Here is a 26,685-nt window from a genome sequence, read left to right on the forward strand (position 1 = left end):
GTGGTTTTCATTTGCATTTCTCTTATGATTAACACTGTTAAGCACCTTTTCACTTGCCTGTTGACCATCAGTGTGTCCTCTTTAGAAAAATGTCTGTGCAGGCATTCTCCCCATTTTTTAATTGGGTTGTTTGGTTTTTTGATGTTGAGTTTTATGAACTGTTTATGTATTTTGGATATTAACCCCTTATTGAACATATCATTTACAAATGTTTTCTCCCATTCAGTAGGCTGTTGTTTCATTTTGTTGATGGTTTCCTTTGCTGTGCAAAAATTCTAAGTTTTAATTCATTTGTTTATTTTTCTTTTTATTTCCTTTGCTTTAGGAGACAGATACAAAAAAAATTATTGCTACAATTTATGTCAAAGTGTGTTCTGCCTACATTATCTTCTAGGAGTTTTATGGTTTCAGATCTTACATTAAGGTCTTTAATCCATTTTGAGTTTATTTTTGTACATCATGTTAGAAAATGTTCTAATTTTCGTTTTTGTTTTGTTTTGTTTTTTGTTTTTGGCTGCACCACATGGCATGTGGGATCTTAGTTCCCCGACCAGGGATCGAACCCACACCACCTGCATTGGAAGCACGGAGTCTTAACCACTGGACCACCAGGGAAGTCCTAATTTTTGTTCTTTTACATGTAGCTGTCCAGATTTCCCAGCACCTTTTATTGAAGAGACTATCTTTTCTCCATTGTATAATCTTACTTCCTATGTTGTAGATTAACTGACCACAAATGTGTGGGTTTATTCCCGGGCTCTCTATTCTGTTCAATTGATCTATTTGTCTGTTTTTGTGCCAGTACCACACTGTTTTGATTACTGTAGCTTTTTACAAGAGTCTGAAGTAAGGGAGTGTGATTCCTCCTGTGCCGTTCTTCTTTCTCAAGATTGTCTTGGCTATTTGGGGTCTTCTGTGTTTCCATACAAATTTTTTAATTTATTTTAGTTCTCTGAAAAACGTCCTTGGTATTTTGATGGGGATTGCATTGAATCTGCAGATTGCCTTGAGCAGTATGTTCATTTTAACAATATTAATTCTTCCAATCCATAATCGTGGTATATCTTTCCATCTGTTTGTGTTGTCTTCAAGTTCTTCCATCAATGACTTATAGGTTTTTTTTTAGATCTTTTAAAAAATATTTATTTACTCCGGCTGCATTGGATCTTTTAGTTGCGGCATGCAGGATCTTTTAGTTGTGGCACGTGGGCTCATAGTTGCGGCATGCGGACACTTAGTTGTGGCATGCAGACTCTTAGTCGCGCCATGCAAGCACTTAGTTGCTGCATGCACGCCGGATCTAGTTCCCCAACCAGGGATCAAACCCAGGCCCCCTGCATTGGGAACGTGGAGTCTAACCCAGTAGACCACCAGGGAAGTCCTAGTGACCTATTGTTTTAAGAGTACAGGTCTTTTACCTCCTTAGGTAGGTTTATTCCTAGATATTTTCTTTTTTAAAAAATTTTTTTTATATTGGAGTATAGTTGATATACAGTGTTGTGTTAGTTTCAGATATACAGCAAAGTGATTCAGTTATACATATACATACAACTATTCCTTTTTCAAATTATTTTCCTATTTAGGTATTACAGAATATTGAGTAGAGTTCCTTTGCTATACACTAGGTCCTTGTTCATTATCTATTTTAAATATAGTAGTATTTTGGGGAATCCCCTGGCAGTCCAGTGGTTAGGACTCCGTGCTTTCACTGCCATGGGCCTGGGTTCGATCTCTGGTCAGAGAACTAAGATCCCGCAAGCCATGCAGCACAGCCAAATATATATATATGTATAGTAGTATTTATTCTTTTTAATGAGATGGTAAGTGGGATTGTTTCCTTAATTTCTATTTCTGATAGTTCATTGTTAGTGTATAAAAATGCAACAGATTTCTGTATATTAATTTTGTATCCTGCAACTTTACCAAATTTGCTGACGACCTCTAGTAGTTTTCTGGTGGCATCTTTAGGATTTTCTTAGTATCATGTCATCTGCAAACAGTGGCAGTTTCATTTCCTCCTTTCTAATTTATATTCCTTTTCTTTCTTTTCTTCTCTGATTCCTGTGGCTAGGACTTCCTGAACTATGTTGAATAAAAATGGTGAGAGTGGACGCCCTTGTCTTGTTCCTGATCTTAGAGGAAATGCTTTCAGCTTTTCACTGTTGAGTATGATGTTAGCTGTGGGTTTGTCATATATGGCCTTTATTATGTTGAGGTTTGTTCCCTCTATGCCCACTTTCTGAAGAGTTTTTATCATAAATAGATGTTGGATCTTAAAAGCTTTTTCTGCATCTATTGAGATGATCATATGGTTTTTATTCTTCAATCTGTTAATGTGGTGTGTCACATTGATTGGTTTGCAGATGTTAAAAAAAAACCTTTCATCCGTGGGATAAATCCCACTTGATCAAGGTGTATGGTGCTTTTAATGTATTGTTGGATTCAGTTTGATAATATTTTATTAAGAATTTTTGCATCTTTGTTCATTAGTGATATTGGCCTCTAATTTTCTTGGGGTTTTCTTTGTGTGTGTGTGCGTGATATCTTTGTCTGGTTTTGGTATCAGGGTGATGCTGGCCTCTTAGAATGAGTTTGGGAGGGTTCATTTCTTTGCAGTTTTTTGGAATAGCTGAAGGATAGGTGTTAACTCTTCTCTAAATGTTTGATAAAATTCACCATGAAGCCATCTGGTCCTGGACTTTTGTTTATTGGGAGTTTTTATATTACTGATTCAAGTTCATTACTGTTAATTGGTCTGCTCATATATTCTATGTCTTCCTGGTTCAATCTTGGGAGATTGTACATTTCTAAGACTTTGTCCATTTCTTCTCAGTTGTCCATTTTATTGGCATACAGTTGTTAGTAGTAGTCTCATGATCTTTTGTATTTCTGTGGTGTTGATTATTACTTTTCTTTTTTCATTTCTGATATTATTGATTTGGCCCCCTCCCTTATATTCTTGATGAGTCTGGCTAAAGGTTTATCAATTTTGTTTACCTTTTCAAAGAATCAGCTCTTAGTTTCATTGATCTTTTCTATTGTTTATTTAGTCTCTATTTCATTTATTTCTGCTCTGATCTTTATGATTTCTTTCCTTCTACTAACTTTGGGCTTTGTTTATTCTTCTTTTGCTAGCTCCTTTAGGTGTAAGGTTAGGTTATTTGAGATTTTTATTTCCTGAGGTAAGCTTGTACTGCTATAAACTTCCCTCTTAGAACTGCTTTTGCTGTGTCCCATAGGTTTTGGATCATCATGTTTTCATTTTCATTTGTCTCCAGGTATTGTTTTGGTTTCCTCTTTGATTGCTTCAATGATCCATTGGTTGTTTATTAGCATATTGTTTAGCCTCCACGTGTTTGTGTTTTTTGCAGTTTTTTCCTTGTATTTGACTTCTAGTCTCACAGGGTTGTGGTCAGAAAAGATGCTTGATGTGATCTCAATTTTCTTAACTTTACCAAGCCTTGTTCTATGGCCTAGCATGTGATCTATTCTGGAGAATGTTCCATGTGCATTTGAAAAGAATGTGTATTCTGCTCCTTTTGGATAGAATGTTATGTATATACATCATATATATATATATGGAGTCCATCTAGTGTAATGTGTCATTTAAGGCCAGTGTTTCCTTATTGATTTTCTGTCCATTGATCTAATTGGGGTGTTAACGTCCCCTACTGTTATTGTTACTGTCTATTTCTCCCTTTACATCTGTTAATATTTGCTTTATGTATTTAGGTGCTCCTAAGTTGGGTGCATATATATTTACAGTTGGCCTCCTGTTGAGAAGGCTGGGTCCTTAGGTTGCAGGACTATGGTTTCCCTATATCTGGTGTCTGCTCCCTGGTGAATGAGGCTGGTCTGGAGACTACAGCAGAATTCCTAGAGGACAGGGTCAGGGCCCAGAGGATTCTGGAGCTGATGCCTGCCCACTTGTGGGTGGAGCTAAATCCTGGGTCCTCCGGTGGGCAGGGCCATGTCCAGAGGTGGATGTGAGCTCAGGGTGTCTTGAGGCAGCTTATCTGCTGAGAGGTGGGGCAGTGTCTCTGCCCAGTTAGTTTCTTGGCCTGAGGTGTCCCAGCACTGGTACCTACAGGCTGTTGCACCAGGGCAGGGCAGGGTCTTGGGGCTAATAAGCTAGAGGGAGGATTCTACAATGGTGCTTGCCAGCACCACTGTCCACACAGTAGAAGGAGCTTCCAAGAATGGCTGCTGCCAGTGTCTATGTCCACAGGGTGAGCTGCAGTTGCCTCCTGTCTCTCCAGGAGACTCTCCAAGATCAGCATGTAGGTCTGACGCAAGCTCCTGTCAAATTACTGCTTTTGCCCTGGGTCCCGGAGTACATGATATTTTGTGTGTGCCACTTAGAGTGAAGTCTCTATCTCCCCCAGCCCTCTGGGACTCCTGAAAGCCCCACTGGCTTTCTAAGCCAAATGCTCTGAGACTTGACTATATCATGACTCTGACCCTCCTAACCATCTTGTTATAGTTCCTTCTTTATGTCTTTAGTGGTCTTTTCTGGCTGGTTCTGGTCTTTTTCATCAATGGTTGTTCTGTAAATAGTTGTGACTTTGGTGTGCCCATGAGATGAGGTGAGCTCAAGGTTTTTCTACTCCACCATCTTGACTAATCTCAGTTCTGGAGGATGGAAGTTCAAGATTATTGTGTCAGCATGGTCTGATTCTGGTGAGAATCCTCTTCCAGGATGCAGATTGCCGACTACTTCATAAATCCCCATGGTAGAATGAGACTGACCATAGACAGCTTTTAAGCCTCAACCCCTCTCCCCATTTTTAGTACAGCTTATTGAGGTACAATTGACATACAAAAAAAAAAAAGCACATATTTATTGTGTCCTCCCTGTACTCTACAGTGGGGAAGCTTATAAGCCAAGGTGCTCCTTTGTTTGGTGCCCCCAGGAAAATCAGACCTCTTGCAGGACTCATAAACTCTACATAAACCTAAAACAGGTCTCCTCTCCTTGCTCTCTCAAGCCATTTTGTGCCAGCTTGGGAAGCCTGCACTGCTGTATCCAAAAAGTCTAATTATGTTTAAAACATTTTCATCCTCATTTGGTGTCTAGCATTACCAGTCTTGACATCTAAACCAGATTTTGGGTTCTAGTTGTTGACCTAAAACAATAAAACAGCCAGTTATTTTACAAGCAAAGTGGGTTTATTCAGAAACAGCAAAGAAGTGCAATTCAGGACATGCAATCTATGGCAGACCACAGGCAAGTCTGGAGAAACAAAGGAGAAACTTTTTCATAGAAGAGAAGGGAAACTTGTGAAGGGCTGTCATAAAAAAAAAAAGGTCCATTAAAGGAAACTGGGAGTTCAAAGTATAAAGGCTTCCCATTGGCTGAGTTGTGACAGTCTCTCATTGGCTGGGCTGTCGCTGGGCAAGGATAAATGATTCCTTCCTCCTGCTGGGTAGTAAAGTAGTAATGTTTCTCCAGGTGGATGGAAGAAACTTCTCTTCCTATTGGCTTTGCAGTTGATGTCAAGTGGGAGGACATGAGAGTTCCCCCTTCTGGCCTCCCGACTCCATTTTACAAGAGATTTCTGTATTAACTTTTGGAGGGTCCATCTTATATCTGTGGGATATCCAAAAGTGCAATTAACTATTTTTGAGGGGGGGTCCGTATGTTCAGTTCCTAGTTGGCCTATAAATAAAACAAAATAAACCAACCTTTCCTCCTTAAGTTAGTCTGTTTGTTCTTTTTTTAAAAAAATTTATTTTATTTATTTATTTCTGGCTGCGTTGGGTCTTCGTTGCTGCATGGGGGCTTTCTCTAGTTGTGGTGAGTGGGGGCTACTCTTCGTTGCAGTGCACTGGCTTCTCGTGGTGGCTTCTCTTTGTTGCAGAGCACAGGCTCTAGGTGCGCGGGCTTCAGTAGCTGTGGCCCGCAGGCTCTAGAGCGCAGGCTCCGCAGTTGTGGCACACGGGCTTAGTTGCTCTGCAGCATGTGGGATCTTCCCGGACCAGGGCTCGAACCCTCATCCCCTGCATTGGCAGGTGGATTCTTAACCACTGCACCACCAGGGAAGTCCCAAGTCTGTTCATTCTTAAGGGGAAACTTATGATCAGTGATCTTTTCAAATTATTCCAGTAAGAGCTCCAAGAATAAAATACTGTTCCTATCTTTATTCCTTAAATTTTCTACTTCCTAACACTTCATATGCTTAATATGTTATTTTTTACCTCGTATACTGATAAATCAAGGCATTGCAAGCCATGGGTCTTATGCAGGAAAAAAACGGGGCACATTGAAATATAATCATATCACATTTACAAATAGTACTTCAAATGTTAAAGAGGGCAGAGTCTAAAGTTGTACTGCTATGGTATTTTAATCATATCTACATGAATACCCAAGGGGCAGAGTGTAGAAAGAATAACTCAAGGATGTTGTGAATATATATTCATAAAATTGTACGTTGTTTGATTCCATCATGCAAAGAAATTGTTGCAGGTGCCTTTCAACCTTAACGTCCTAAAGATGTATTGTTAGTATTTGTTACGAAGTACCACAGTGAGGTGGCATAGGCTTGATAAGATAGAAAACAATTCATTTAGAGTTTTAAAATGATTAAATTATATTAATAAAACATGACAACTCTGACACATTTTGAGTAAGATGGTATCAAAGTGATACAGTGGTTAAACGTGAATCCTACACATGTACACTGCATTCTGGGTGTTTTGATTAAGTTCTCCTTTCTGATAATTGTTCTCTTTAGTTACTAAGAATAAGACTATATTTTCTCTCATCTTTGACATCAGCTATTTTCTTTGAAAAGAGAGGAGGACCATTATTTCTTCTCCATTATTTCTACCACATAAGCAGTCCCTACTAACCTATCATCCTATTCTCATGAAAATCTCAGTCTCTCTTTTTTTTTTTTTGCGGTACGCGGGCCTCTCACTGTTGTGGCCTCTCCCGTTGCGGAGCACAGGCTCCGGACGTGCAGGCTCAGCGACCATGGCTCACGGGCCCAGCTGCTCCGCGGCATGTGGGATCTTCCCGGACCAGCGCACGAACCCGCGTCCCCTGCATCGGCAGGCGGACTCTCAACCACTGTGCCACCAGGGAAGCCCAAAATCTCAGTCTCTTAATCTTAAGGACTGCTCTGTTTCACCCTCAACTGGCAAAGCGTTGGTTTCTGATAATCCAGTGGGTCCTCTGTTGTACCAACAAATCTGTAGAAAAGGATCTTAAATTATTATGATTTACATCGTTTTACATATATTTCCCAAGCTCTCATTCAAAAACACAGTGTTGTTTGTTAAAATTCCGTGTCCTGTTCCTTCAGAAAACATGAATATGAATGATCTCCACCTAATACAAGTAGGCCTTTTTATCTTAATGATCCCTTAGCAGAGCCCATCATGGTAACACATAAAAGCATGTGATGAAGGCATAACATCAATAAATTTTAAACTTCAGGTTGAAAAACATCAATAGTAATACAGCCTTTTCAAGAAACTTCATATAATAAAAGTATTTTTAAAAAGAGGAAATGGTACAGTTCCAAAGATCCCCTTGCTCTACCAATACCCATCATTTCATAAATTTGAAATGATTCTGACTTTTAATAACTGTGAAGAACTTAACATCTGAAATTGATTAATCTAGGACTAGAGACTTAGTCTCCCTAGTATAAGTTATCTGATTATAGTCCATTGTTTAAGATGGTTAAATGATTTACACCATTCATTACATTTCTAAGGGTTTCTCTCCAGTATGAATTCTTTGGTGAATCCTAAGGTCAGACCATTGTCTAAAGGCCTTGCCACATTCAGTACATTTGTATGACTTCTCTCCAGTATGTATTCTCTCATGACCCCAAAGGTGTGAACGTTTGATAAAAGCCTTACCACACATATTACATTTGTGTGGTTTTTCTCCAGTATGAATTTTCTGATGTCTGGTGAGGCTTGAGTACTGCTTAAAGGCTTTGCCACACTCATTGCATTTGTAAGGTTTCTCTCCAGTATGAATTCTCAGATGAATTGTTAGGTTTGAGTTTTGACTGAAGGCCTTGCTACATACATTACATTTATATGGTTTCTCTCCAGTATGGATCCTCTGATGTCGGGTGAGGCGTGAACACCAGTTAAAGGATTTGCCACATTCATTACATGTGTAAGGTTTCTCTCTACCATGAATTCTCTGATAATCCTCCAAGCTTGAGCTCTGAATAAAAGCATTATCAGGTACATTAGATTCATGATTTTTCTTTTTGGTATGTATTTTCTGATGTCTAGTAAGGTGTACGAATTGTGTATAGGCTTTATCACACGCATTACATTTGTAAGGTTTCTCTCCAGTATGGTTTCTTCTATGTTTAGTTAGGCTTGAACACACAGTGAAGGCCTTGCCACATTCATTACATTTATAAGGTTTCTCACCGGTATGGATTCTCTGATGTTCTATAAGACTTGACCTTTGGATGAAAGCCTTGCCACACTCATTACATCTGTGTGGTTTTTCTCCAGTATGAATTTTCTGATGTTTTACCAGACTTGAAATGTGGATGAAAGCCTTGCCACACACAGTACCTTTGTGTGGCTTTTCTCCAGTATGAATTTTCTGATGTTTAGTCAGGTGTGAGCACTGCTTAAAAGCTTTGCCACACTCATTACATTTATAAGGCTTCTCACCAGTATGAATTCTTCGGTGAATCCTGAGGGTAGACCACTGCCTAAAAACCTTGCCACATTCAATACATTTGTATGGTTTCTCTCCAGTATGAATCCTCTGATGATCCCAAAGATATGAACGTTTGGTAAAACCCTTACCACATTCGTTACATTTGTAAGGTTTCTCTCCAGTATGAATTCTCTCATGACGCCAAAGGTCTGAACATTTGATAAAAGCCTTACCACATTCATTACACTTGTGTGGTTTCTCTCCAGTATGAATTCTCCAATGATTTGTAAGGTGGGAATTCTGATTAAAGACCTTGTCACATATATTACATTTATATGGTTTCTCTCCAGTGTGGATTCTCTGATGTCTTGTGAGGTTTGAGAACTGTTTAAAGGCTTTACTACACTCATTACATTTGTAAGGTCTCTGCTCAGAATGAATTCTCTGATGACTAGTAAGGACTGAATGATGGATAAAAGTCTTTCCACATTCACTACATTCGTATAATTTTTCTCTAATATTTGTTTTCTGTTGCTGTGTAAGCAATGAAGGATACATAGGAATGAAGGAAGAAACCCTTCCATATGTGTTACAAATGTTGGTTTTGACACTAGGAGGAAATCTTTGAAGTGATGAAATTGAGGAACAAGTTTTGACAGACTTCTCAACTTGATTACATTCATAAATTTTCTCTTCAGTTTGAAATCTCTGCAATTCAGCCAGATGTGATTGAAAGCTTAATCCAGTTCTATTTTCAAAATGTTCTGTATACTTGTTTCCTGCATAAACTATGTTATTTTTTATTTTTAACAAATTCTTTATAAATGACTTCCTATTTTTTAAATATTGACATGCACTTTTTCTTAAAGAAACACTTTGTTTTAAAGGTAAGTTAATCCAGGATTTGCTGTATTGTTTATCTTTTCTACCAGTGTGATTTATGTTATCTGTCATAAGCTCTCCTTTGGAATTTCTTTCTTCACATCCACACTTATTCTCAAATTCATACACAGTTCCCCTGACTTTGCTGAAGTCAAAATCCTCAATACCACGGCTTCCATGTCTTCCCAAGACCACTGGTTGGTATAATTCTCTGTTATTAATGTTTTTCTTCTTTAATAATTCCTTGGTCAGAAAACTAATGGAGATATCTGAAAGATAACCATAGTCTTCATATTAAGTAGAGTTGGAAGATGAATATTACACTAAAAGTAATACTTACATTGAAGAGATGAAAAACTTCTTAACCAAACTCTATAAATGTTTAAGAATAGAAAGTGAATAGAATCCTTTAATAAAATATACATGCATTTTAAATTATTTTAACTGCAGCCTACTTTCAAACACTCTAAAACCAAATCACTCACACTATGTAAACTTACCTAATCTATGAAAGTGTATTCTTTGACTACCACACCAAAGAACACACCAATTGGCAGTAGAAAAATGGTTGTCTCATATTGAAGAGAAACAGGTATTATAAAAATGCAGATTTACTACATAAAGTATTGCATGCAAATAAGTGCTAACAGATAGCACCATATGAAGTAATGATAAATAATCCAAAAAGACATAATGATTTAAGATAAATACATGAAAATTACAAATTGAAAAACTAAAAAGGTAATAGCAAAATCAGGAAGAATTTAATAATATATTGTTGGTGTGACAAAATATTCTGAATATCTACTCTAAAACTATCTATATTCAAGCAGAATAGGCATTATACAACATTAACAGTTGGTGAACTGCAGTCGTACTCTATGCTAGCTACTGAAATCCATAATCTGTAAGTGACAATAAATAAAAAATTTTAATAAACCAAGATAAAACCAACAGGTAAATAGTAACCACAATGATACAATATTACAGACTGTGGAAATCTAATGATTTCTCCCTTAAGAACAAGAAAAAGGACTTATATTCAAAGGAACACATAATGTGAGAATTGGAAAATGTTGCATAACTCAAAACTCTCCCAGGGCAGAGATGCTATGCAGGAGGCACTTATCAAACATATTTAGGGACTTCCCTGGTGGTCCAGTGGTTAAGACTCCGTGCTCCCAATGCAGGGGGCATGGGTTTGATCCCTGGTTGGACTAAGATCCCGCATGCCACATGGCATGGCCAAAAAAAAGGAAAAAGAAAAAACAACCATATATAAGGGGAAATGTATTAGCTGCTGACACTTGGGGCAAGAGATTAAAGTTGGGGCAAAGAGCAGACACATTGAAAAGCCAGGTTATAGTGGTTAGGATTCAGAGCTTTCACTGCTGTGGCCCCCAGGTTCAATCCCTGGTCAGGGACTGAGATCCCACAAGCGGTGCAGCATGGTCAAAACAACCAAAAAAAAAAAAAACCAAACAAAATAAACAGATAAGATGCAGAACCACAGATAAGAAGAAATCACATATACAGAAGAGTTGCATATACGGAGGACTGACTATAAATTATAAACAGTTTTCAACTGTGTGGAGGGTCAGTGCCACAAACCCCCACATCATCCAAGGGCCAACTGTATAGTAAAGGAAACAGGAAGGAATCAAAATTGTATGTTAGGAAATACCTATCTAACACAAAGAAGGCAGTAATGGAAGACTTGAGGGGAAAAGATATGACACGTGGAAAACAAACAGCTAGTGAGAGAGGTCCTCCTTTATCACTAATTACAGTAAATATAAATGGATTAAACTCCAATTAAAGGGTAGAGGTTTGCAGCAAGGATTAAAAAAATAGGATCCAACTATACAGGCATACTTCCTTTTATTGCACTTCATTTTATTGCACTTCACAGATATTGCATTTTTTTACAAATTGAAGGTTTCTGGCAACCCTGTGTTGAGCAAATATGCTGGCACCGTTTTTCCAACAGCATTTGCTCACTTTGTGTCTCTGTGTCACATTTTGGTGATTCTTGCAGTATCTCAGACTTTTTCATATTATTATATTCATTTTGGTGATCTGTGATCAGTGATCTTTGATGTTATTACTGTAATTATTTTGATGTACCACGAACTGCACCCCATATAGACAGCTAACTTAAATCAGTAAATGAGTTGTGCTCTGATTGCTCCACTGACTGGCTCTTCCCCCATCTCTCTCTCTCTCTTTCTCTCTCAGCCTCCTTATTCTCTGACACATAGCAATATTGAAATCAGGTCAAGTGTTCAAGTGAAAGGAAAAGCCACACATCTCTACATTTAAATCAAAAGCTAGAAACTACTAAGTTTAGTGAAGAAGGCATATTGAAAGCTGAAACAGGCCAAAAGCTGAGCCTCTTGCACCAAACAGCCAAGCTGTAAACACAAAGGAAAAGTTCTTGAAGGAAATTAAAAGTGCTACTCCAGTGAACACATGAATGATAAGAAAGCAAAATAGCCACATTGCTGGTGTGCAGAAAGCTTTAACTGTCTGGATAGAAGACCAAACCAGCCACAACATTCCCTTAAGCCAAAGTCTAATCCAGAGCAAGTCCCTAACTCTCTTCTAAGAAGGCTGAAAGAAGTGAGGAAGCTGCAGAAGAAAAGTCTGAAGCTAATAGAGGTTGGTTCATGAAGTTTTAGGAAAGAAGCCATCTCCATAACATAAAAGTGCAAGGTGAAGCATTAAGTGCTGATGTAGAAGCTGCAGCAAGTTATCCAGAAGATCTAGCTAAGATAATTAATGAAGGTGGCTACACTAAACAAATTTTCAATGTAGATAAAACAACTTTATATTGGAAGAAGATGCCATTTAGGACTTTCATAGCTAGAGAGGAGAAATCAATGCCAGGCTTCAAAGCTTCAAAGGAGAGGCTGACTCTCTTGTTAGGATCTAATACAGCTGGTGATTTTAAGTTGAAGCCAGTGCTCACTTACCATTCCCCAAATCCTAGGGCGCTAAAGAATTATGTTAAATCTTCTCTGCCTGTGCTCTATAAATGGACCAACAAAGCCTGGATGACAGCACATCTGTTTACAACATGGTTTACTGAATATTTTAAGCCCAGTACTAAGACCTACTGCTCAGAAAAAGAGATTCTTTTCAAAATATTACTGCTCACAGACAATGCACCTGGTCACCCAAGAGCTCTGATGGAGATGTACAAAATTAATGTTGTTTTCATGACTGCTAACACAACATCCATTTTGCAGCCCATGGATTAAGGAGTAATTTCAACTTTCAAGTCTTATTATTCAGGAAATACATTTTTTAAGGCTATAGCTGCCATAGACAGTGATTCCTCTGATGGAGCTGGGCAAATTAAATTGAAAACCTTCTGGAATGGAGCCACCATACTAAATGCCATTAAGAACATTCATGATTCATGGGAAGAGGCCAAAATATCAACATTTACAAGAGTTTGGGAGAAGTTGATTCCAATCCTCATGGATGACTTTGAGGGGTTCAAGACTTCAGTGGAAGTTGCGAAACAACAGATGTTGCGAAAATAGCAAGGAGCCTGAAGATGTGACTGAATTGCTGCAATCTCATGATAAAACTTTAACAGATGAGGAGTTGCTTCTTATGGATGAGCAAAGAAAGTGGTTTCTTGAGATGGAATCTATTCCTGGTGAAGATGCTGTGGAGACCACTGAAATGTTAAATAAAAGATTTAGAATATTACATAAACTTAGTAGATAAAGCAGCCACAGGGTTTGAGAGGACTGACTCCAATTCTGAAAGAAGTTCGACTGTGGGTAAAATGTTACCAAACAACATTGCTTGCTACATGAGAGGAAGAGTCACCCGATGAGGCAAACTTCTTAGTTGTCTTATTCTAAGAAACTGCATCAACTATACTCCAATAAAAATGTTTAAAAAAAGAAAAGAAGGGCTTCCCTGAGGACGCAGTAGTTAAGAATCTGCCTGCCAATGCAGGGGACACGGGTTCAAGACCTGGTCCGGGAAGATCCCACATGCCACAGAGCAGCTAAGCCCATGCGCCACAACTACTGAGCCTGCATGCCACAACTACTGAAACCCGCAGCCTAGAGCCCGTGCTCCGCAACAAGAGAAGCCACCGCAATGAGAAGCCCGCGTACCTCAACGAAGAGTAGCCCCTGCTCGCCGCAGCTAGAGAAAGCCCGCATGCAGCAACAAAGACCCAACGCAGACAAAAATAAATAAATAAAATTTTTAAAAAAGAAATTGCTACAGCCACCCAACCTTTAGCAACCACCACTCTGATCAGTCAGCAGCCATCAAACATCCAGGCAAGACCCTCCACCAGCACAAGGATTATGACTCACTGAAGGCTCAGATGATCATTAGCGAGTTTTAGCAATAAAGGTTTTTTTTTTTTGGCTGTGCCACACAGCATGAAGGATCTTAGTCCCCTGACCAGGAATTGAACGTGTGCCCCCCTGCAGTGGAAGCGCAGAGTCCTAATCACTGGAACGCCAGGGAATTCCCTGAAGTATTTTTTAATTAAGGTATGTACATTTTTTAAGACATATTGCTATCATACACTTAATAGACTACCGTATAATGCAAACGTAACTTTCATATGCACCAGGAAACCAAAAAATTCGTGACTCACTTTATTGTGATATTTGCTTTATGGCAGTGGTCTAGAACCAAATCCACAGTATCTCCAAGGTATGCCTATGTTCTATACGTAGGAGATTCACTTTAGATACAAAGATGCAAATAGGTTAGAAATGAAAGAACAGCAAATGAATCTGTTATGGGATGAATTGTGTCCCCCAAAAAATTATGTGGTGAATTGTGTCCCCCCAAAAATTACTTAAAGGAGTAATTAAGGTTAAATGAGGTCAATGGAGTGGGCTCTAATCTAATGACTGGTGTCCTTAAGAGGAGATTATGACACAGACACCCAGAGGGAACACCATGTGAAGACACAGGTAGGAAAAGACAGCCAGCCACAAGCTAAAGAGAATAACCTGGGATAACACAACTCTGCTGACAACCTGATCTCAGATTTCTAGCTTCCAAAACCGTGAGAAAATACATTTCTGATGTTTAAGCCACACAGGCTGTGGTACCTTGTTATGGCAGCCCTAGCAAACGAATACAAATTCCACGCAAATACTAACCAAAAGAGACCTGGAGTGCTATAGTATTATCAGACAAAATAAACTTTAAGTCAAAATTTTTTATGAGACAAAGAAGGACATTATTTATTGAAAAAATGATAACTCATCAAGGAATTACGACAAATATGAACATATACACACCTAAACAAGAGGGCCCCCAAATATATGAAGCAAACACTGACAGAATTTAAGGAAGAAATAAAAACAGTTCTAGAATAACATTTGGAGACTTCCATTGCCCCCTTTTAATAGAGAGTACAGCCAGGCAGAAGTTCAGTAAGGACACAGAGGATTTCAGCAAGACTATAAACCAGCTAACTCTCACAGACATATATAGAACACTCCACCCAATAAAAGCAAAATACACATTCTTCTCTAGGTGCACATGGAACATTCTCTAGGGTAGACCATATACTAAACCATAAAGCAAGTCTCAATAAGTTGAAAAAGCCCGAAATCATACAAAGTATTTTCTCCAACCACAGTAGAAGGAAAATAGAAATGATTAACTTAAGGAAAACTGGAAAGCTCACAAATATATGGAAATTTTAAAACACTCTTAAAACAACCAATGAGTCAGAGGTGATCTCTCCAGGGAAATTAGAAAACACTCTAAGAAAGAAACAAAAGCACAACACACCAGAACTTAAGGTATGGTGTGGTACTGCATATACTCCCGCTGAGTAAAAGCAATTTTACTGCTGGATCAAAAGACCCACACCACTTCTGTTACACATACTCCTTGATGTGTGGCAAAAGCAGAACTGAAGAAATGGCTGGGGGTCCTAAAGAGGCAGAGAGGACTTGACATAGCCCCATGCACTTTCCTGGGGCCCCAGATGGCAATGTTTTCCCATCCCATGAGAAGGTCTCCCAAATATTGAAATGGGAATGGAACCTGGAGAAGAACTGGGGCCAGGACTGGGGAGGCTTCAGCTCTGATCTGTGTGGACTGAAAACTGGGTATAGAATGAGACCAAAGAAGAAAGAGGACTTCTTATAACCAGCCCTCCCAGTGCCCCACAAAGAGTGTCATAGGTCATGATCAAAATTTTGCCTTGGTCTTTGCATGAGCTGGAGCACCCCTGGAGGCTGCAAGGATGAACTTTTACATGTCTGAAGAAGGAAGCAAAAAGTGGAAGGGAAGGGGGCTTCCCTGGTGGCGCAGTGGTTGGGAGTCCGCCTGCCGATGCAGGAGACGCGGGTTCGTGCCCCGGTCCAGGAAGATCCCACAAGCTGCGGAGCGGCTGGGCCCGTGAGCCATGGCCGCTGAGCCTGCGCGTCTGGAGCCTGTGCTCCACAACGGGAGAGGCCACAACAGTAAGAGCCCCACGTACCGCAAAAAAAAAAAAAAAAAAAAAAATGTGGAAGGGAAGAAAAATTTCCTTTGAGAGCTCACAAGAAATAAACATTTGTTTTCCCGTAGAACTTTCCCACTTACAGGGACTTTCCCAAACTATTAATGGTGTGGCTTCCTCTTTGCCCTTCTGAGCTCTTACCAATGTTCACACCTTTGATACATTCCCACCCACTAACTTTTTTCACTTCTTTCATTTTGTTCTCCACATTCTGGGGCTTTCTCCCTTGCTCCAAAATTTAAATAATATTCAGGTCAGAAAAGGAGTTTTCTGTTTATAAGAGAGGAACATAATGTGCTGTGGCTTTTCCAGAATACAATTCTAGCCCTTTGTTCTTTTGAGAGGACGTTACAGATGTGTCTAAAAAAATATTTCACAAATCTCTTCACTCACTGTCTCATTCTGAATGCTTAAGGAGCATCTTTTAAAAAGATAACCTAGTTGTCTTCCAAGAACTACTGAATGAAAACTACAGGGATAAGAGTGGATCCAGAATTGGAAATTTTTTAAAGTTTGCCGTAAGATTTTGTTTTTACTCATCTTCTGGAGACACTACTAATCTGGTGTGTATGACCATCTAAAGAGAGGGGAAGGTTAAACTCCAGATGCTGAATTATCCTATGTTTCATTTCATAGTCAACACAGCTTCAATCTCAGTCAAGCAAGGCAGGGGTTCTCAAGAGACTCACTAGGGCAGATCCCAACTTCTGGAGGGGCGTTATCCTCACCCAGGGAGAGCAGGTTCCCGTAGGTCTCCAACATCACGTCCCTGTACAAGGCCCTCTGAGCAGGGTCCAGGCATTCCCACTCCTCCTGAGAGAATTCGATGGCCACATCCCTGAACGTCAATAGTCCCTGAAATAAAAAACATGTTTCACTAAGAGACCATGGGGAGAGTTCTTGTCTTCACACAAAATGTGAGTAGGAAAGAGGTGTAGGGATTGATTCAGTTGAAGTGACAGATCATTTTGAGTAATTTATATGTCCCTAATTTTATTATATTTTTCCAGCAGAGGATATCAGATCCACTGAATCACTGTAGATTTCCCATTTTGAGGACAATGGAAGAAATATACAAATGAAATTATTCAACACAGGATTGTTTATGTGGAGGAGATACATATTATGTTCTACACACTAAGTGATGTTCAGTACCTGGATGAGCTAGAGTATGAGTGGTATCTTCAAGCATGACAGAGTCCACACACATGCAAAAACATAAATACAGGTCTATCCATTTAACTCAGATATTCAGCCACCAACAAAAGTCAAGTGGAGTTTATTCCACTAATTAAAAAAAAGTGATTCAAGATGAGGAAAGTTACTAATGTTGTAGGTTAATTTAGCAGATTAAATAGAAAAAATGTTTATCATGGCAGTAGACCTTTGAAGAAATACTGGATGATTAAAATTATGCCGGGCTTCCCTGGTGGCGCAGTGGTTAAGAATCCGCCTGCCAATGCAGGGGACATGGGTTCGAACCCTGGTCCGGGAAGATCCCACATGCTGCGGAGCAACTAAGCCCATGTGCCACAACTACTGAGCCCATGTGCCACAACTACTGAGCCCACGTGCTGCAACTACTGAAGCCCGTGTGCCGCAACAAGAGAAGCCACCACAATGAGAAGCCTGTGCACCGCATAGAAGAAAAGACCCCACTCACCGCAGCTAGACAAAGCCCGCGTGCTGCAAAGAAGACCCAATGCAGCCAAAAAAATAAACAAATAAAATGATGCCAAGTAGGGATAAGCAACAAGGTCCTACTGTATAGCACAGGGAACTATATTCAATATCCTGTGATAAACCAGAATGGAAAAGAATATATATATATGTATAATTGAGTCACTTTGCTGTACAGCAGAAATTAACACAACATTGTAAATCAACTATACTTCAATAAATTTTTTTAAAAGTGGATATGGTAAACTAACCCCCCCCCCAAAATTATGCCAAATAGGAAATTAAAGGAACTGTTATTAAGCAAAACTATTTCACCAAGCATCATAATCACTGGAGGCACTAGAGGCATTTCCACTAAAGGTAAGGCTGAGGCAAGTGGGCCAGCAGGCTCCTGCCCTTCACCACCGCACAGGACGCCTAGGCCGGAGCCAGAAGAGGGAGAAGCAAATTCCCATTAGCGATTTTACTGTGACACCTATTCGTAAGACATATGTGATGAAATTTTAAAAACTTTACTGAAGGATATAACAAAGACGCGATCCAAGACCGGCAAACCTACTTTTCGCTGGAAGATGTGGTGGCGTAAAGACCTCAGGGATTTAGAAATTCAGAGCAATTCAAAGGGAAAAGAAATGTGGGATTTTAAATAAAAAGTCTGCATCATATTTAGGAGAGAGAAATTTTTTTTTAAATTAATTTATTTATTTATGGCTGTGTTCGTTGTTGCACACGGGCTTTCTCTAGCTGCAGCGAGCGGGGGCTACTCTTCGTTGCGGTGCACGGGCTTCTCATTGCGGTGGCTTCCCTCATTGTGGAGCACGGGCTCTAGGCGCGCGGGCTTCAGTAGTTGCGGCACGCGGGCTCAGTAGTTTTGGCACACGAGCTTAGTTGCTCCGCGGCATGTGGGATCTTCCCGGGCCAGGGATCGAACCCGTGCTTTCCCCTGCATTGGCAGGCGAATTCTCAACCACTGTGCCACCGGGGAAGCCCAGGAGAGAGAAAATTTTGAAGAGAAAAACAAAATGGTGGGCCTTGCCAAATTACATGTGAACCTATTGACATACGTGAATGTGTGTGTGGGGGGGTATGCACAGTGTGGGTAATATCTGAAACTAAAATGAATGAAATAAAATAGCTGCAAGATATACACAAAAAAGCCAAATTAGAGATTTAGTTAAATCCAAATTAAAGACATAATTATAAACAGGAACGATTAGGACTATGCAGAACACAGTATTTTAAAATTATGTGAGGTGAGGCCTTCTCAAGCAAGACCAGAAAGCAGAGGGCAAGAAGGAAGGATTTATGTTTCATGGCAAAGAAATGCTAAACTAAGAAGGATACCAGGGCATGTGTAAAGAATTAAACTACAAAATATAAAATAGCTTTTAAATATATATCAAAAGAAAACTGAGCAAAGTATGAAAATCCATGTTTTATTTCCATAAAAGAATGAACTTGACTCACAAGTAGTTGGAAATGGAAATACAAAGGATTGTCATTTTCCCCAAAATTTTCAAAATACAAAAAGAATACAGTATCAAGTTTTGCTTACACTGAGGAAAATCTCACATGTTGGTGGCGGGGAGGGAACCTGTGCAGCTTTAGGGGAGGACATCTGACAAAATCTATCAAAATATGAAATGCACCATTCTTGACCCAGTAGTCACATGTCAGGTTGCCCAGAGAAATCCTCAGACATCTGCAGAGAAGTCAGCCTGCTCTAAGGCAGCCACTGACACGTTCTTTATGTCAGCAAAAAATTGTAAAAGTCCCATGAGTCTTCATTAAGAGAGAGTTCCAATGAAGATCAAGCTGTATCTGTGTTTACTAATGTGAAAACCACTTCTAGACACATGCTGTGTATGTTTTTAAAATTTACAGAATAAAATATTACAACAAACATTCAATGAAGAATTTTTCCTAAAATTGCATACAATCCTAAAATTCAATCCTAAAATTGAAATACAATCTTACAAGATCTGAGCTGAGTCTTGCCACAAAACCTACAACAGTGGTTCCCCACTGAGACATGGCATGGAGATAGGGAAGGGGATGCTTTACATCCTAGTACCTAAGCTGCTGCTTTGTTAGAAGTTTGAGCACTATATATACATATATATATATATATATATATATATATCTCACATGATGCTTAAAATAAAAGAATATAATATTTATTAATAACAGTGGAACCAGAATTTGGCTACAGCCTCTCTGATGACAAGAATAAAGTTGTGGCTCCATGTCTTGGCTGAATTATAATCATTTTTACCTAAAACGCCTGCTGCAAGATAGTCCTTGCGGGAACACCGTGGTCCCTATGGGATGGATGTGCTGAGAATAATTTTTTAAACCTCTTAATGATAGATATTTCAATTGACTCCATATTTTAAAACCAATTATCAAATAAAACATCCTCTATCACTGATGTCTGTTTCTGAACTTTCTTCTCCATTCATGAGGGTAATGGAGAACATGAATGATTAATGTTTTAGAACCCGAAACACCATGATTGTTTGTTTAGCTTTGAAAGCATTATAAAGTCAGGCAGAGCTGGTTTCCTCTTATCACTCTTCTTTTCCAGAATTTTCCAACTATTCCTACACATTAGTACATGACTTATAGGTGCAGCTTCTTTATCCTGGTTGACAGAGAGCAGACAATGCATCGAGATGGGCCCCTAAGCAATCCCTGTCACTGAATACCACTGACACCCTGTCTCCAGTCCATGGGTGTGAAGCCCCACCCAGGACTACACCCAGTGGAGCCTCTTCACAAGTTCCAGGTCACTGGGTCATGGGGAGACAGGATCTAAGTGGAGATGACAGGCCCTGAGGGAAGGACCTGGGTGGGTGTGACTGTACAGGTGTCAGGCAGGACACTTCAGAGTCAGATAAGATTAGTGAATCCAAAAAAGGGCATTTCACGAAGGACAGACAAAACAATCAACTGAGAATATGACTTTACCTGAGAAAGAGCCATTTCTGACTCCTGTTCTTTCCTCTCCCTCCTCTTCCAGATTTCTTCCTCAGGCAAAGATCAGTCTTGAGAAGTCAATCCTGAGTGTCAAGAATAGGCTGTTTAATGCTTAGAATCGACACACGCCCTTCCTGAGTCATGGCCACACACACAGGGAGGACCTCAGCATGTGGAACAGACAGTCCTCTGCTGCCCACTGTCCCAGGAGGGGCTCAGGACAGTAACTCCCACACAGAGACCAAGAGGTGAGTTTTCCCACCCTCTCCTTCAGATCTCACTCCCCTCCTGAAGCCCCCACGTACGCTGTAGCAGGGGGACTCAGGGCTGGACAGACCCTCCTCTTGGTCACAGACCAGCCCTGATCAAACTCCACTCAGAACAGAGCCCCCTCACCTCTCTGGATCATGGGCTGATCTCAGCTTCATAAATGGAGGAGCCAGAGCCTTGGTGCTCAAAGCTGGGTACAGATCAGAATCACCGGAGGCACTTTAAACATTATGGAGGTTCCATTCCACGTGACTCTGGTCAGGAGGCACAAAAGATGTATCTGCAAAACGCCTCAGCAATGTACTGTGATACCAGAGTTGAGCACCACTCAGAGGAGGCGGGCCCAGCCCACCTCCCACCTTGCACTCTGCTCTCTCCTGGGGCCTTGCTGTCACACGCACCCAGCCAGGGGAAGGGGACGGGAGGGGAAGCAGCAGAGAAACATGCAGAGCAGGCGATATGGACCGGAAGTAGGGGTGAGGGAGTGGCTGGAATGTTATCAGGGGGGCGGGGGAGGAGGGAGAAGCCAGAGAAGGTGCCAGTGAGAGGTGACAGCAGAACAAAGACCAGAGGAAAGAAGGGATTTTGCCACCTGCAAGTGAAGGGTCAGAGGCCTCTAGGCAGAGGGACACCATGGGAAGGCCCTGAAGTGGTAGTGTTCCAGAAAAGGCAAACAGGCCTGTGTGGCTTCAGTAGAGTGAGTGAGGAGGGGACAAGTAGGAGAAAAGATCAGAAGGGTATCAGAGGTACAAATGAACTTATTTACAAAACAGAAATAGACCCACAGACACAGAAAACAAATGTATGATTACCAAAGGGGAGAGGGGTGAGGGATAAATTAGGAGGTTGGGATTATCATATACACACTACTATATATCAAACAGATAACCAACAAGGACCTACTGTACAGCACAGGGAACTATACTCAATATCCTGTAATAATCTATAAGGGAAAACAATCTGAAAAAGAATATATATAATATGTATATAATATACAACTGAATCACTGTGCTGTACACCTGAAACTAACACAACATTGTAAATCAACTATACTTCAATTATATATATATATATATATATATTTTTTAAGGGTATTAAAGAAAGCGGATAAGAAAGGGCTGTGGTCTTCAAACCTTTTCCCTCATACCCCAGGAGATTTTAGAACCATGTATTATTCCCTTATCCATTTTAACTAAACATCTATTTTTAATTTTTTTTTTCTCATTAGTTAAAACACTAGTGAGTAAAGCAATGTATATTTTTAAAACATGCTGAGATGCTCACCTAAGCCCCAGGACCTAAGTACAGGGTCGCCCTATACTGAGACGTGGAGGACGGCAAGAGAATATATCTGGGAGGGTTCGGGGGGTCATTTTTGGACATATTAAGGTGAAGATGCCAGTTGGCTGTCCCAGCAGAGATGCTGAGGTGACAGCTGGATAAGCTGGGTACAGGACTGCGGTTTCAGGGGAGAGGTCTGGGTGGAGACGTGAAAGGAGACATCAGTGTTTAAAGTTATGACATGAGATAGAAACAGAAACAGTGGGTGCAGACAGAGAAAAGAAATTCAAGGACTAAGGCCAGAGATACTCCCACAGTCAGAGACCAGGGAGGGCGGAGAAAGAGGCACAGGAAACTGAGAAGTGAGCACGGAGAAGAAAATTAAAACGGACGGCTGGTAGCTAGATAAATTTACTTTCTAAAAACAGTGTGATGTGAAAGCCAAGAAAAAAGTGCTTCCAGAAGACGGAGTGCAACAAGTTTTTGAAAGGACAAGATGATGACTGAGAATATACCACTAGATTTAGAAATACGTTTAGATAAGCAAGGTATCAGTGGAACAGTGGGTGTGAAAGCTGGACTGGATGGGTTTCAAATGAGAACTGGAAGCAAGAATTGAAGCAGTGAAACAAACAACTTTCTAGTTTATTATTTATTTATTTGCGGTACGTGGGCCTCTCACTGTTGTGGCCTCTCCCGTTGCGGAGCACAGGCTCCAGACGCGCAGGCTCAGCGGCCATGGCTCACGGGCCCAGCCGCTCCGCGGCATGTGGGATCTTCCTGGACCGGGGCACGAACCCGTGTCCCCTGCATTGGCAGGCGGACTCTCAACCACTGCGCCACCAGGGAAGCCCTAGTTGTTTATTTTGTTCTGAAATGGAGAGTAAGAAAGGGCACTTACTAGGGTGGGAAATATAGCTAATTGAAGATTTTTTGTTTTAAAGATGGGCAAATGTAGTAAAGGGCTTTTTTTTGCTGTTTCTTTTTAAGATGGGACAATATCACCATCTGTATATGCTGAACAAAATAACTGCCCAGAGATACAAACTGATGACACAGTGGCAGTGGCCAAAGGATGCCGTCCTGTCCTGACTTACAGCTCCTCCAGGTTTATGCCCAGAGATCTGCCCCCAGCAACCCCCCCCAATGAAAACCCCCATCACCTGACCCCAGTCCCACCCCACACTCCTACAAGCTCCCAGTGGGCACCCCACAATGTTACAGGACAGAATCCCCTACTGATCTGCGCACTCTGCCATGGCATCCCACACCACATTCCAAACGCCAGTAGCTTCTGTTATGGCAGGAAGACACCCACCAACCCAGGATCCCATATATTCCTTCTTGGAGACCTCGCCCTCAAGTCAGGCACTGCCATAATGTCATAATGCAAGAGTAATGTCTCCAACGATCCACATATTCCGACGAGACTCCAGTATCGTCGATGAACTTCACACTCCTAAGAGACCTCACAGAAGTTACTATGTAGAGTAAACCTCCTGAATCCATCCCCTCAGGATCCAGACGTGAACTTCCTCACAGCCAGGAGTTTGGCTACTGATGGCTCACAGCTCCACACCCCGCCTCCCCTTGAAAACTGGACTCAGCCATAGGGAGCTGCCGCCCCAAAATCACAACACCTCCTTGGACAGCCGGTGTCCAATGTCTGATCAGTGCAGGATAGAAAAGCCTATTCCTTCCCTCGAATTGGACCAACTCCGGAGGGTCACCCCACCTCCAGAGCTCCCAGCTATAAAGTCATACAGTGGAGTCTGGATTTTCGTCCTGAGGGCAATGAGAAGGCATTGAAGGGATTAATGCCAGGGAATTTCCTCCCTGCTCTGTTTCTCCCTCTGCTCTCCCTGTCACCTCCTGCCCCTCTTTCTGTCCCAGCACCACGTGTCTCTGTTGTCCATGGCCTGAACTCTTTGATTCCCTCCCCACTCTCTCAGTTCGATGTACCGGCCCCTTGCTGCTCCCACTTCTACCCCATCAAGGTCCCTCTCGTCCAATTTGCTTCCCTCTGTCTTTCTGGAGATGCCTTTTTATCTAGGTTTCTTCCTCTGGTTCACTCTTTTGCTCTTACTGTATATCCACATCCACCTGCCCCATCCTCCACTTCACCCTCTCTTTTTCACTATTACTTTCCCTCTCAGTCTTTCTCATTCTCTCTCGGACTCTGCTCCATCCCCTGCTCTGTATATTCACAGGTATGGAAGAGAAAGATGTCCCTTGCCCACGAAGTGCATTTTCCAGTGGGGCTGCGGGAATGTAAACACACCACGACAAGCACAGGCAGTGGCATGCGTTTTGTCCAGAACAAACACAAAGAGTGTCACCGAACGGGTGCATGTCACCTGTCCCAGTGCGTGGGTCAGAGATCTCCAAAGCGGTGAGTGCAAAGTGGATGGCTAGGGAGGGGAGGAGCCGGCCGACTCCAGAGGTCGCGAAGATGGGGAGGGTGTCAGGAGAGGGATGATGTCTGTACGACCCCAAGGCCAAGGAGAAGATGTGGCCTCTGGATCTGCACAGCCATCTCTGCCCGGGAAGGGTCGAACGGGAGGACTAGAATCCACCTCCGGAGTGAGGACGTGAAACAGCGCGTCTGAGAGAGAGAGGGGGTCAGAGCCTGCGGAAGTCACTGAAGGGTTCTGAGCAGAAAAGCAACGCGGCAAGCGGTGTCTACCTGGACTTAGGGCGGAAAGGCCAGGGCGGAGACCTATAATGTCTCACGGTGCTGCCGGGACTTACCAGGCGCGGAACAAGCGGATGAAGGGGTTTTAACGTACGTGACAACCCCTGAACCTCAGGTGTGGCGGATCGAGGCCCTGGGGGCGTCCCAAAGACCCGGGTTGAACCAGAAACACCGAGGACTGTACCTCTCGCTCTGCTTCCGGGTTTGCAGGCAACTGCGCGTGCGCGACCGTGCAGCGGGCGGGGCCGAGGAGGGGTGGGGCGTGGTGAGGGGCGGGGCGTGAGCAGTAGCCTGGACTGAACAGAAAGCCAGGGGCGGGGCCAACGTGGGGCGGGGCCTGGAGGGAGCAGGGTCTGGACTTCCGCCCCGCCCCCGGACCTTTGGAGAACTGTTATCCTGCCCAGCATTACCTGAACTTCTGCTTTCGAATTCTTTGAATCTGTTTGGTGTCCTGTGGACCCAGACGCTTCCTCGCTATTTTTTTATTTTAAACCATGGGCATGTATTACTTTTTTTTAAGTAATCTAATATTTTATTTATTTATTTTTGGCTGGGTTGGGTCTTTGTTGCTGCGTGCAGGCTTTCTCTAGCTCCTGAGAGCGGGGTGGGGGGCTACTCTTCATTGCGGTGCGCGGGCTTCTCATTGCGATGGCTTTTCTTGTTGCAGAGCACGGGCTCTAGAGCGTGCGGGCTTCAGTAGTTGTGGCATGGGGGCTCAGTAGTTGTGGCTTGCGGGCTGTAGAACGCAGGCTCAGTAGTTGTGGCGCACGGGTTTAGTTGCTCCGCAACATGTGGGATATTCCCAGAGCAGGGCTCAAACCCATGTCCCCTGCGTTGGCAGGCGGATTCTTAACCACTGCGCCACGAGGGAAGTCCCTTCCTCACTATTTTAAGTTAATGTTTCAAACAGTTGAAGGTAAAAGATTAGAGTTGTGAGGACGACTTAAATTACAAGCTGAGATGTTTTCCTCTTAAGTTGAAAATGGTTTGAGTCAAAGCTCTTTTTGCCAGCGGGTGGTGTTGGGTAATATAATTTAAAATGAAGGGCTTCCCTGGTGGTGCAGTGGTTAAGAATCCGCCTGCCAGTGAAGGGGACACGGGTTTGATCCCTGGTCCAGAAAGATCCCACATGCCACGGAGCAACTAAACCCGCGCACCACAACTACTGAGCCTGTGCTCTAGAGCCCGCGAGCCACAACTACTGAAACCTACACGCCTGGAGCCCATGCTCCACAACAAGAGAAGCCACCGCAATGAGAAGCCCGCGCACCACAACAAACAGTAGCCCCCGCTCGCCGCAACTAGGGAGAAGTCCACGCGCAGCAACAAAGACCCAACGCAGCCAAAAGTTAAAAAATTCAATAAATTTAGTTTAAAAAATAAAATCAGCTCACAACCCAGAAATCCTCTCCCCAAAAGTAATAAAGGAAGAAAACAGTTTTATTATTAAATAAGCATTAAACAAGAAAGTGATGTGCATCACAGGCAATCTTCTGAGAGACTGAAGAGAATGAAAGAAAATCTTACCCTGTAATATTAGATAAGCAGATACAAGTGGTACTTACTTGTTCTCAGTATAAACAATAACTACTTCTCAGGTAAGAAGACGTAATAGCATCATTTGTCACACACAGTTCATCCCAACATCACCAGCTAATTGGACTGACCAACTGTGGTAGCTAATTGGCTTTATCCAGAGGAAGAGCAAACTTCTCATTTCTTTATGACAGGAGG

General features: G+C 41.7%; 1 protein-coding gene across 1 annotated transcript; it reads right to left on the minus strand.

Annotated features, from left to right (window-relative positions):
* Positions 1 to 6,890: 6,890 nt before the first annotated feature.
* LOC114903488 (zinc finger protein 677-like) lies at positions 6,891 to 25,142 on the minus strand. Its single transcript, XM_029236315.1, has 5 exons — positions 25,008 to 25,142; positions 20,697 to 20,788; positions 16,710 to 16,901; positions 16,188 to 16,275; positions 6,891 to 9,819 (listed from the first exon to the last, which is right to left on the minus strand). The coding sequence occupies exons 2-5, from the start codon at positions 20,709 to 20,711 to the stop codon at positions 7,715 to 7,717; spliced, it is 2,400 nt and encodes a 799-aa protein (XP_029092148.1). The 5' UTR covers positions 20,712 to 20,788; positions 25,008 to 25,142; the 3' UTR covers positions 6,891 to 7,714.
* Between the last annotated feature and the right edge of the window lie 1,543 nt (positions 25,143 to 26,685).

Source organism: Monodon monoceros, unplaced genomic scaffold (assembly GCF_005190385.1).
Source record: "Monodon monoceros isolate NGI ecotype Baffin Bay Population unplaced genomic scaffold, NGI_Narwhal_1 Super_Scaffold_10, whole genome shotgun sequence".
Lineage (NCBI taxonomy): Eukaryota > Metazoa > Chordata > Mammalia > Artiodactyla > Monodontidae > Monodon > Monodon monoceros.